Here is a 12,141-nt window from a genome sequence, read left to right as displayed (position 1 = left end):
GGCCAGTTGTGAATGGTGTGAGAGTGCAAGACGGACATGAGTGTGAGCAAGCATGTGTGTGCAGACCTGCCCCAAGTGTGACAGGCTGGCAGGTGTAATGTGCGCTGTGGGCTGTCAAAGGCTGGCCGGCCCGCTGGGACGTTTTGTATCAGCGTCTGCAAGATGGGCCTCTGCCCACAAAGGGGACACACCTCAGCCATCTGCAGGGCCAAGAAAGCCCCACTTGGCGGCAATGCCTGTCCGTGCCTGAGAGGGACACCCAACTGCAGTGCCACATACCTGTCTTCCCACACACCTGCCATGGAGTCCCTGCCCCGACTTGGACTCCTTGGGTCTCCTGTCTAGCTGTCCTCCCTGAATCCCCTCACCCCCACCCCCGCCCTGCACTGCTCCCAGCCTCAAAGGTCCCCGCCTGGCCTGGCTCTGGGACGGAGGGCCCATGGTGCCCCTCCCCCTGGAGCTGCCTGTGTGAATCCCAGGGAAAGAAAGGCTTCGACTACCCTTGAAGGACAGGTGGATAAGGGAACCCAACCGAGACCTGACTTTTCCCACAAAGATGACATTAGGCTGGTTTATTTCTTATTTGACGTGGCTGAGGGTTCTTTTTTGGCAGGATGCCCAAGAAGGCACCCTCCCCACGTCACCCTGTGTCAGGGACCACAGTCTGCTGCTCAGAGGCCTCTATCAAAAGCAAACTCATCCTTCCCTGCTCTCCCCCAATTTGTGGAAATTTCCATAGGAAAGTCAAGTTCCTGATGTGAGGGGCAGGGGCTGCTGTATCTTTCCTTTCAGTTCCGGGCGCACAGTAGGTCCTCCGTGAATATACATAGGTGAAGGAGCAATGCCTCCGGCCAGCCTGAAGTCTCTGCATTAACTACACTGGACTTTTTGTTGGGGAGAGCCTGAGGGTGGGAAGAGGAGGCAGGAACGCGCCCCACCTGTTTATTCCCTCCCTCCTCTCCCACCCGAGGTCAGAACGAAAAAAAAAAACGCTTCCTGGGTGATCCAATCTGGAACCTAATCGCATGGACAGCTGCGGCAGCTGCTGCGGGAGCCAGCCCGGCTGGCTCCCAGCTTAGGTGCTGGACGCCTCCCCGCCAGCCCCAGGCCTGCTGCAAAGCCGGCCTCATGACCAGCGCCAGATCCTCCGGTGCCAGCGGCTCGAGGGGCCACAGGAGGCAATGATATTATATGTTAGAACAAACAGGGGCAGCCCACTGATAAATAGGCCTGCATGATCTAAACTGTATATTATCCCATAAAAACGTCAGCAGGCAGAGCGTCATAGCCAGAGTGGAGCGCGGTCCCATGCCCGAGTCCCTTTGGAAGCCTCGTCCCTCCCAGGCATGGCCCAGGCTGTGGAGTTGTTTTCTAGACATTGCATGCTAGTTGTGATTTTGTTTTTTGCTTGTTATACCTCGTTCTGGGGGGAAATGAGGTCCCAGAGGTTAATGGGGACTGGAGGACCCCAGGGGAGCCGTTCCCTGGCAGGCGGGGGGTGGGAACTGTGCAGAGCAAGGCACCTATTTGCCAAACAGACAGGGCACGTGCTTTGCATCCTGAAGCCTGTTCGCAGCTTGTAAGGTAATGAGACTCACACGCCCACGAAGACCTTCCAGGTGCCTCTCCAAGGGGTGCCCTGGGGAGTGGAGGGTTTTAGAACCTCCTCTGGAGAGGTGAGGGCAACTCCTCCAAAGAGGTCTAAAGAAGCACCTCTGTCCTGGGGCACGGTTTCTTTCTGGAAACCATCAGAAGCCACTCACGACAGACACGGGTCAATTAGGCAGGGAGTTACCATGGTTTGAGGATGTTAGGGGGGCGAGGGGGTGGGGGGCTGCCCCCCAGGTGGAGCCTGTGCATGCCTTCTACACCAGCTGCTCATTGGGGTGACCAGGCCCCTCTGAGGAGGCTGCTCTGAAGGAAGGCACAAGCCATGGGCTGAGCTCAGGGGGCCTGGTGACAATCTCCCGTGGACTGTGGCCCCGACAATGAAGGCAGCTACGGCACAGGGTTGGGGGGTGGAGGGGCAGCTCCCATTTGTTAAGGATCTATATTCAGATATTTATGGTAGGAAATCAGGCAGGGCCCAGAGGCCTCTTCCAGGAGGAAGGGCAAGGGGACAGTGGGAGTGATGACCAAGGATCCCTTCCGCCCCGGAAAGCACTTATTCCCAATGGCACTGGCTGAACTCTTATCTGTGCTTGGGAATTCCCAGCTCAGGGATGTGGCTCAGACCCTGGAGCTGCACCAGGAGCATTCTGGGAAATGTAGTCCTTGGGGAGTGAAGGCCTGCTGGGATTTCCGGGGGCATTTAGTGAAAAAATAGCCAAGGAAAAGGAGACAGCAAAGGGCCCGATCTCGGAGGTGGAAGTTTAAACACCTGCTTCCTGAAAAGACCCAGCCAGTGCTACGACGCTAGTCTCAGATCATCTCCGTGGTGGCTTTTCTGAGCATTCGTCCTAGTGCTCTTATTTTGGTGGGGAGACCTGGGAACTCCCCAGAGTGGAAGGACTCCAACCAAACCGCCCAAGCTGAAAGAAGCATTCAGTGACCCTACTTCTGTCGTCCTCTGGCCCCTGTCCCCAGACACTGAGAGACAAGAGAGGTGCCCACCAGGGGACGGGGCACTACCTGCCGCGCCTCTGCCTCCAGAGAGGCCACGCGCATCCCGGCGCTCGACCGCAAGTTATTTATGCTCACAGCCCACGCTGGTGACATATGTAAGTTGACAGCGAACATCCTATCAACTTGCTGGAGTGTATCTTGATTGTTAAAACACACTCTTAAAGGTGTACAATCATTTATCAAATTAAAATAGCCGTGCCTTGCTTGTTGCTTTTCCGCCTTTCAAGACGAACCCCCAGCAATCTCCCTCCTCCAGCCTCCTGGGCATCCTGCCCTAGGACCCAGGCCCTGCTCCTCAGGGGACAATGCCCCTGCTGCCAGAGACCCCGGCCTCAGCATCCCCTCCCCACCCCACCCCAGGCCAGGGCAAGTCCACTAATCGCCAAGAAGTGACAAACGCCAGAAGCCCCACCAATTAAATTTAAACTCATGCAAAGCTCAGTGGCTAGTAAATTATTATTTTTATTAGCTTGAACCAAGTTCCCGTAAGAGAGAAAGTCAACTTGCTCCCATGAATGGCTCTTGTATAATTTATTTAACTCTGTGCTCTTTGCCAAAGCCTGGAATATTTTTAGCTCGTTCTGTTGTTGGATTTGGCTTTTTTATGTGTGTTTCTGAGGGGTATTTTTAGCCTCATCCATGTTATTTTAACAGCCTCCCATGCGTTTTGTCCTGTCTGTGCGGGCTGGCGAACCCTGTCTCACAGGGAGATGAGGGAGAGTTCTAAGAATAACTGGGGAGCGTTTGGGGGTGCGCGTGTTTTCCAGGGGAGATGTGCTATTTGCACGATGCCGCTCCCTGCGTCGCTCACTAATTTGCCTTATTATCCACGTGACCTGGATATTCCTATAGAAAACTCCGTGTCTCCTTATAGGAATAATCAGACATGGTGGCAGCACAACCCCACCGAGAGAAAACCCACATTCCAAAAACAGCTTCAGTGGGGTGGGCGTGGTGGGCCGCAGCCGCCTGGTCTACACGGCCGCCAGATTCCCGGATTCCCGCGGCTCCACTGGGCATGGCGGCTGCTTTGATGTCTGGTTCTGTCACTTAGGGAGCAGGATGGGTAGAGTCTTCGGAAAGTAACTCTTTTCACACCTACTTAATGTTGGTAACTGTTGCAGAAACACTCCATCGTGTCATGGAGTTAATGAGGTATTTACGAAAGTGTATTTTCTTTCCTTACAAAAAAATATCACATGATGAAGGAAGGGGAGCCTTTGATGGGGGTCTTTTCACACTAGGAAATTATCTTTTTTTCTCTACCGAGTTTTTGTTTGTTTGGTTTTTAGTGCTTTTCATTTTGAGATTGGCCACCGGAAGCACTTTTAGCAAGAATGAAGGGGCTTGCCTTCCACAGCCCCCCCAGGCCCGGGGCACCTGGCTTCCCAGGCCGGGCAATTTACACCCCAAACAAAACAACAGAACAGGCAGGGAGGAGGATCCGAGCAGATTACTGAAACCAAGATGTGAAACAGCACCTTGGTGGAGACCCGGACCTGCAGGGGGAACATACAGAGAGGGATAGTGGACCGGGGCCAACCCAGCCAGAAAGGGGGAGGGGCTGGGGAAACACTATTTGGGCTTCTCCCCCAGGCCGGGGGCTGCCTCCCCTCGAACATGCTGTGCAGAAAGGCGAGATCCCCAATCGCTCCAGGCAGTAGCACTGATGAAAAATCTTGGGTTGGTTCTTGTTGATTTTCCTTTTTTCCCCCCTAGATTTCACAGCTTTGCCTTTGGACCATCTGTATTAGAGACAAAAATCTAACACTGCACTAAAAATAGTGATTCCAAACATTTTAATTGCACCTTTTGGTGACAAGGTTACTGGAACAGCACTTTACCATAAAACCCCACAGCCCGATTATAAAGCCACCAGCACTTTCATTTTTAGAAAAACATGGAAGAAGCCCAGGAACCCGATGTACCCATCAGGGTCCCTCAGGCTGACATTTTGAAAGTGCTGGGTGGGGAGAGAGACCCTCGGCCGAGCTGGGGCCGCTATGCCGGGCCAGGCGGGCACCGGGAGAGCAGCCCAGGGAGAAGAGGCAGCTCCTCTAAGACGGGACTTCATCCCGTCAGCCGGATCCTACTCCCAGGTTAGAGCTGGACAAACGGGAGGAACCACGGAGCAATTTTCCTATCAGTGGGGCAGTCGGTGGAGGGAGGGGGGCAGACTGGGCTGCTACAGCCGTGGCCTGTGCTCCCGAGGCCAGCCGCGGAAATGGGAAGAAGAGAGTCAGCCAAACTGGCCATATGGAAATCTGCACACAAGATGCAAAAAAATCATTCAACTTAATTATACTTTCTTCTTCCTAAACTAGATCGTATATAGATGTAGACCAAAGCAAAGTGATCTAGGGTATAATTCCTTTTTTAAAAAGACTTGTAGCTAAATTTTAAAAACCAATACGATATCCTGGTTTTCAGCAATTTCTCGCTGGTCGCCAGCGCAGCTAGGCTTCCCATCTCAAATGGGTTGAACATCTCCGAGCACAAAACGAGCATGTTTCTTTGGTCTCCTGGGGGTGGAAACTGGGCCTCCAGGAGCAGGGGACACGTGGCCCTCCAGCCCCCAAATGAGGGAACCCTGAGGGACCTCCAGCACCCTCTAGAGTGCCAAGATCTGCGGTCGAAAAACAGGCCAGGCCAGAGCCCAGCACAATTTCTCACAGCCCTCTGTGGCCTATGCTCCAAGAACCACGCGGTCAAACTTAGAATGAGCACGACAAAGGTCCAGGCCACCCCGACCACGTTCCCACCTGACTGGGTATTACCTAGATCTGGAAATAAGGCCAGAAAGGAGAAATGGCGGCTGACCACGACCTGGCTGGGCTATGGGCTGGTGAGAGGGTCAGGGAGGCAGCAGAGGCAGCAGTGACTTGAACTGATGGGGATTCTGCCTGGTCTGGCCTGGGCCCCAGTGTGGTAGTGCACAGCCAACTGTTAAGGCCTCGGTGTCAGGGGCCCTTGTCTCTGTGGTGCTGTTGCGTGCCATGCTAGAGGGCACCCCCCAAACCTGCAGGCTCAGCCTGCCCGCCTGCAGCAGAGGTCACTGCCTGCAGCAAGAAGGAGGGGATGTTACGGAAGCCAGGGGACTGTCCTTAGTGTGGCCTGAGCTGGGTGGGCAGCATCTCCCATGCAGGGACAAGGACACTTAACCACAGGGACCACGGGAACAGAGATTTTCAAATCAATTGTCAGGCAAGTACTTTTTCTCTTTTTTTCTGGTTATAAATCTAGAGAAAAGAAAGGGAAAGAGAAAAAGAAGGAAAAGCAAAGAAGAGAAAAAGGGGCAGCCTGCCCAGAGCTGGGGCTGGAAGAGGAACCGGCGTGTGGGGCCGACCCGGCAAGGAAGGGGGCGGCCGGCCTGGGCTTGCAGCTCCCACCACGCCAGTCTCCTCACGTTGCAGATGCTCAACGCCCATTAGAAATTAAGCAATTTCGAGGTTTTTCTGTTTGTTTGCTTTTAGGAAATTTACGTTCTTCTTTTTGACTGCCCTACCTTCCTCAGTTTTCTCTAGCCCCGTCTCTGCCATCCGTTTTAATCCACACACTAATTGTAATCCCATTAAAGCAGATATAATTTTATTAGTATTCACAGTTCATCAAGCTAGCAATAACTGTTACTGCCAAATTTTTAAAAAGCGGCAAACAACATTTCTGATGTTCAGAACAAACTGTAAACAAAAGCGAGCTGACCTGCGAGGCTGACCCAGCGGGTGCCCACGCGCAGGCTGCGCGCGTCCCCAGCTCCGCCGGCGCAGGCCGGTGATCTCCCGAGCGTGAGCGTCGGGCCGGCAGCTGCCCCTTCTCCTCTGACCTCCCTCGCCGTTAATATCAAAGCCACCCGAGCCGAGGGCTGCTCTGGAGGCCTGGGTCAGCTGTGCCGAGGACAGACCCTCGGGGTGTGGGGATCCGAGGGGACGGCAGGGCGGGCCCCCTCTCCTCTTGCAGCAAATTCGCTGCGCACTCGCCTGCACCGAAATCCGAGCGCGGCCCGCACCGCCCCCAGCCCCAGCCCCAGCCGGCGCTGCCCCGGGCTCCCCGGGGCCGTGGGCTTCGCGGCCGGGCCGCGCTCTGGCCACGCTTTGTCCGGCTTGAGCAGGATACCGGAGGCACTTGTTAAAGCAAATGCATCCCCTGCAAACCCATTCTCGCCCTGACACTTCAAGGCTTTATATAGAAACAGGATTTGCTCGTCTGACACCAGCGGTCCCTGGGAACGCTGGCCCCGCGCACACACCGCCCTAATCCGCGAGGCCGCAGCGCGCCCGGCCCCCGCCCGCGGCCACAGCAGCCGTGTGTTCCCGCAGAAGCGCCGGCTGTCCCGGCCCCGGGACGCCATAAGGAGGTGAATGCAGAACGCAGAGGTTTCCGCAGCATTTCGGCCTTTTGCAGGAAGGGGTGGGGGCGGGGGTGGTGAGGAGCAGGACGGGCTTTACCTCTAGCTGGTCCCGGGCTGCCCCTCTGCGGCCGGGGGAAGGGGGCACCCCGGGAAAGGCCGCTCTGAGCCGCAGTGACCCGGCTCGTGGGTCGGCAGGGCACGCGGCCCGCCGGGCGCCCGGGCCGCCACCGACACCGGGGCAGGGAAATGAAACCAAAGCGTCCTCGCGAGCTGCTCCCCAGAGCGGAGGGACAGGCACCCCGCTCAACTGGCGGACGCTCCCGCCCGCGTCCACCGGCCGGACACTGACCTGTGTGCGAAGCCATGGGCAGCGGCGACGGGAAGTACTTTCCGGGCTGAAAGTGCGCGGGGGGCTGCGCGGCGGGCCCGGCTGGGGCGAGGCGCGCGGCGGCGGCGGCGCTGCGGTGGCCCAGGCTCCCGCGCTCGGACAGCAGATGCGGCGGCGGCGCGAAGTCGCGGCCATCCATGCCGGGCCCCGGCCCCGGCCCGCCGCCGCCTCTCCGGAGCAGCGCGGCCGGGGCCCGGGGGCGGCTCTGCGCGCGGGGGGCGCGCGGGCGGCGTGGAGGCGGCGGCGTCTGGGGTCACCCGCGGCGGAGGCGGAGGCGACGGGGCCGGTCAGCACGCCGGCGGACTGGGCTTCTCGGCGGGCGGCCGCGCACCGAGTCGGCGGCCGCCGTGCGGGCCCATGGTCTGCGGAGGCAAGCAGAAGAGACTCGGTGACTCGGGGGCTCGGCGCGCCCGGGGGTCCCCGCCCCTCCCGCTCCCCCCCGCCCCCGCCGCCGGCTGCAGCCCTGGCCAAGCCGGGCGGTGGGGCTGGAGCGCTCGGCGCGTCTCTCTGCCGCACACGCGCGCGCCGGGCCACCCGGGCCGCCCCGCGCCCGGGTCCCCGCGCGCACGCACGCACCAGCCCAGCCACGCTTGGCCCAGAGGAGCCAGGGAGAAGCCGGCCGCGCCGCTCGCCGCTTCCCCTTCGCGTCCCCGCGGGTCCCCGCGGCGAGAGTATCGCGGCAAAGAGGCTGCTGGCTCCTCTGGGTGATAAAAACCCAAATCTGCGAAGCCATCACGCACACTCGTGCGCACACACACACACGCACACACTCACAAGCACACCCTCTCCCCTCCCCCGCTGCCCAAAGGTGTCTCGGAGGAAAAGGGCTGGGGTCCACGTTCGCTTTCCTCCCCCCACCCCGCCTCGTTCGGAGGTCCAGCGTTTACTGCATTCTGCTTAACCGAATAACCATGCTAATTAAGCGAGTAATTTTATTGATTGTAACTCAGGAGTTTTTTTTATAACCTTGCTTTTCTCCCCCTCCCATCCCCCCATGCGTCTTTCGGTCCATTCTTTTGAATCACCGACGCCCCAGCCCCCACGGGATCCGCCCCCGCCCCCCAGGACCCCGGGCCGGCTCCCCAGAGCCCCGGGCGCCCCGCGAACGCCACCGGCATCACCTGGGCCGCCACGCCGCAGTGCCCGGCCTGCTGTCCCCGAGCCGGGAGCTTCCTGGCGAGGCTGGAACAATCACCCCGCCCCCCAGTCAAATTCTCCCAGGATCTTCCTCTGCGGACTGGGGGGTTTTGAGGGGAGGCGCTTTGAGAGTCAGAAATTGTCCTCCCAGTGTCCCTAATGGGCCACGGGATTTCTTCCTCCAGCGCCTGCCAGGGATCGACGAGCCCAGGCCGACCCCTGCGTAGCCCGGCGGCCCGGGGATGCGGGGTCTGCGACGCTCAGCTCGGCCCTTCAGCCTGGAAGGGTGGGCCAGGCCCAGCCCAATCTTCGCCCCCGCCCGGGTCTCCATCCCCACCTCCGGCAAGGCTGCCCCAAAATGACCCTCACCTCCCTTCTCTCCACCCCCACCCAACGTAGAGCGGCCAGTCCGAGGCGAGATTGGGGACAATTTCAGACGCTGGGTGCGGAGCGACGGAGCCCGCGAGCCCAGCCGTGACCGCCGCGTGCCCGCGTGTCCCTCCAGAGGCTCTGGCCCTTCTTCATTCCGCGTATTTCTCGTTTTCTAAATCCTCACCGTTTTAACGTTTGATATCTCCTCCAACAAAAGGGAGATGATGGACAGCTCAGTATTCTTAATTGTGAACTTTGCAGAAAACCTCGTGTTTTTTTCTTTCTTTCTTTCTTTTTTTTTTTTAGCCGTCCCACCGTGACAACAAAGCGATTAAGACGTTTTCCATTTCGTGAATACCATTTTAAATTGCTATATTTTATGCTCCGGGTTCTAAAACGTCTTATTTGCACACTATTTTGTGTCTGATTTAATCTGTAGCCGAAAACAGAATGCATTAAGTGAATACATATTTGCTCAGCTGATAAGCTTTTTTAATATTGATTCGGAGAGCTTTTGCATTGTAAATAAACGGGACTCCACAAAGAGTTTTCTTTGTCTCGCAGCTGCATACAAAGGGGTTCGGGGCTCCTTCCCCTCTGGGGACCGCCAACTCTGTCCCCCGGTCTAACAAACAGCTCGGCCCGCCGCCGCTCGGGCCTGCAAAGCCAGCGCCAGGCTGCCAGGGCCGGGACAGCGCTGGGGCGAGGGGGCTGCTCCCGCCGGGGCCGGGGGCGGCGCCCGGGTAGGGGCTGGCGAGGCCCCAGCCCAGGCCGGCGCCTCTCGAGCCTCGGAGGGCGCCGGGCGGAACAAAGAGAAAGGAGGAAGGGGCGGGAGGGCAGGCACCTACGGCTTCAAAGGCGCCGGGGGCGGCCGGGGGCTGCGCGCGGGGGCGCGGGGGCGCGTGTGTTGTGCTCTTGTCTCGAGGGTGGCGTTTTTCCCAACGAGAAATTTCAAAATGGTCGAGAAAGCGCGGGGTGCCCGCGGTTCTCGGGACGCGGGCGCGGCTAGGAAGCCGCAGTTCTAGTCCTCCACCCCCTGCGGGCGATCGCGGGCTCGGCGGCTCCTTCCTCCCGGGCCGCGCCACTGCGTACGCAGACGGCGTGGATCACTGTGGCCCGCCCGTCTGTGCCGCCGCGATCCTCGTCGGGCTGGAGGAGGCTTTTCTTTGTGTCTCCTCCTCCCGGGCAGACGTCGCGCCGCGACCCCTCGTCCGGAGAGCCCCGCTCCCGGGGCCTGGGGACCCAGAGCCGGCCAGGAAGCGGGGCGAGGACGGGGGGCCACCGCGGCCCGGGCTCGGAGACCCGCAGCCCCGGACCTGTGGCGTCGCCACCCGCCGAGTCCCGGGGCTCCGAGCCCAGCCCGACGCCCCAGCTCCAGGGGAGGCCACGGCGCAGGACCGCGAGGACGACGCCGAAGCCCCGAGCCCGGCCGGTCTACGGGAGGAAACGGAGCGAAAGCGGCGGCAGGCGGGGGCCCCGCGCCCGCCGCAGAGTCGCTGGCAAGGGCATCTCGGAAAGAACCGAACCTCGGAACTTCTCCCCGGGGCGACGAGGCGTGACCCCCGAGGCCACCGGTCCCCTCTCCTCGGGCCCGAGGCGTGGCTCACGCTCCAGGACCTGGGGCGTCTTCAGGTTTGCTTTGTTTTCCACTTTTGCCCCCAGACGCCCACTCTCGCTTCGGCCGCCTGCCGGGGACAGGGACCCGGACGGTCCGCCTCCCTCCCGCGCCGTCTCTGGGCCGTGCGGGCGCCGTGGGGCCTGCAGGCCCGGCCGGCGCCAGGCGCGCAGCGTGCGTGGTGGCTCGTGTGCCGCCGCGGAACCCGCTCCCTGCGAATCGGCCGCCGCCGCCCAGCCGGGAGACGGATGAGCGCCGGGGTCGCGCCGGGGCCCCGCGCCCACCCGCGGATCCCGCCATGCGGCCGCGGCCCGAGCCCCGCGCGCTGCCCGGAAAGCACGCCGCCAAATGGCCCCCCGCGCCGGCCTCACCCGGCCCCCTCCTCCGCCCGTGCGCCTCCGGAAAACAACTTTGTTCTAAAATGTCCCGAAAGGAATTAGGCTCCGGGAGGCGAAACCCGAAAACCTCGCCCCTACCCCTTCCGTCCCCGGCCCCGCGCTCCGGCCCGGAGAACCCCACCGGGCAGCGGCCGTGGCCACCACGAGCCGGCCGGTCCCCGGCGCCGCGAAGCTACCGGGCGGGGCCGACCCGGGAGGGAGCATGGTGAGGGAGCAAATAACTGGGGTTCGCTCGTGGTTCCGCCAGAGCTGGGCGCTCGCTGGCGGCGCCCGGACCTCGCCGACCGTGCGCCGGGAGCCACCCGCGAGGCTCGCGCCGGACGCAGCCTGGCGGTCCCTGTCCTGTCTCGATGATTTGTTTCTAATGCTGGGTGTCGATGGAGACAACAAGCGCTCAGAGCAAAGCAAGGACGCGTTACGGGGGGAATTTTAAACCGATCGATAAGATTTTTCAGAGAAAAATAAAAAATCGTTCACATATAGTCTACATTTTTTTAAAAGCCTTCTCGACATGATAACGGATTTTTTTTAAAAAGGGAAGATATATCTTAACATCACAACCCTGAATTTCTCTTGCTAGAAAAAAATGTAAATCCCCAAAGCCAAACTAAAAAATAAATGAAAATACAAAAACCAAAAAATGAAAGCAATTTCAGTTACTTACTGGAGGCTGTTTCCTGGATACAATGGAAAGCAATACAATTAAATCAGTAAATGTGACTTTGTTTTGTATTCCTATTGGTATTTTCACTGTGCTGACTGTTGCACTGTAAATGCAGCGCTTCCACAACAACGACTCTAGCGAGCCCATCCAGAGCGGCTCTCAAGCCTGCAGCCTGGCGCGGCGAGCCACGGGCCCTGCATACTAATAAGCTCGTGCCACTCAGCCCCGCGCAGCCCGCACGCTGATTGGCCGCGCGGCCCTCCGCGGCCGGGAGCTCGTGCCACTCACTCGGCGTAAACAGGCCTCCCAATAGGCTGGCGCCGGGCCAGAGAGCTGCCAATCAGGGAGCAGCGGGGCTACTACCAAGCCCGATGGCGCCTAATTCAAGCCCGGCGACTGCGCAGCTCCTCTGCGCAGATCTTTGCTGCTGAATGGGAAAGAGATGGCGCAGGGCGGGAGAGGGAGCTGGGGCGGGTGAGAGCGCGTGTCCGGGCGGGGGGACGCTTTTTTTTTTTTTTAAATCCCGCAAGTCCAACATTTGGCTTTTGGTGCACGGGAGGCCAGGAAGAGAAACAGCCACATCCCTTAAGGCGG

At 59.6% G+C, this 12,141-nt stretch overlaps 1 protein-coding gene across 1 annotated transcript in view; it reads right to left on the bottom strand.

The window, feature by feature from the left end:
- BAHCC1 (BAH domain and coiled-coil containing 1) overlaps window positions 1–7,500 on the bottom strand; it is a 59,734-nt gene extending 52,234 nt beyond the window's left edge. The window contains exon 1 of the mRNA XM_063081000.1: window positions 7,323–7,500. Coding sequence (XP_062937070.1) covers window positions 7,323–7,500 — 178 coding nt within the window. The remainder of the gene's footprint in view (window positions 1–7,322) is intronic.
- Between the last annotated feature and the right edge of the window lie 4,641 nt (window positions 7,501–12,141).

Source organism: Cynocephalus volans, chromosome 16 (assembly GCF_027409185.1).
Source record: "Cynocephalus volans isolate mCynVol1 chromosome 16, mCynVol1.pri, whole genome shotgun sequence".
NCBI classification, from domain to species: Eukaryota; Metazoa; Chordata; class Mammalia; order Dermoptera; family Cynocephalidae; genus Cynocephalus; species Cynocephalus volans.
The sequence above is the reverse complement of the archived record's forward strand: the minus strand, read 5'-3'. Positions and strand labels throughout refer to the sequence as shown.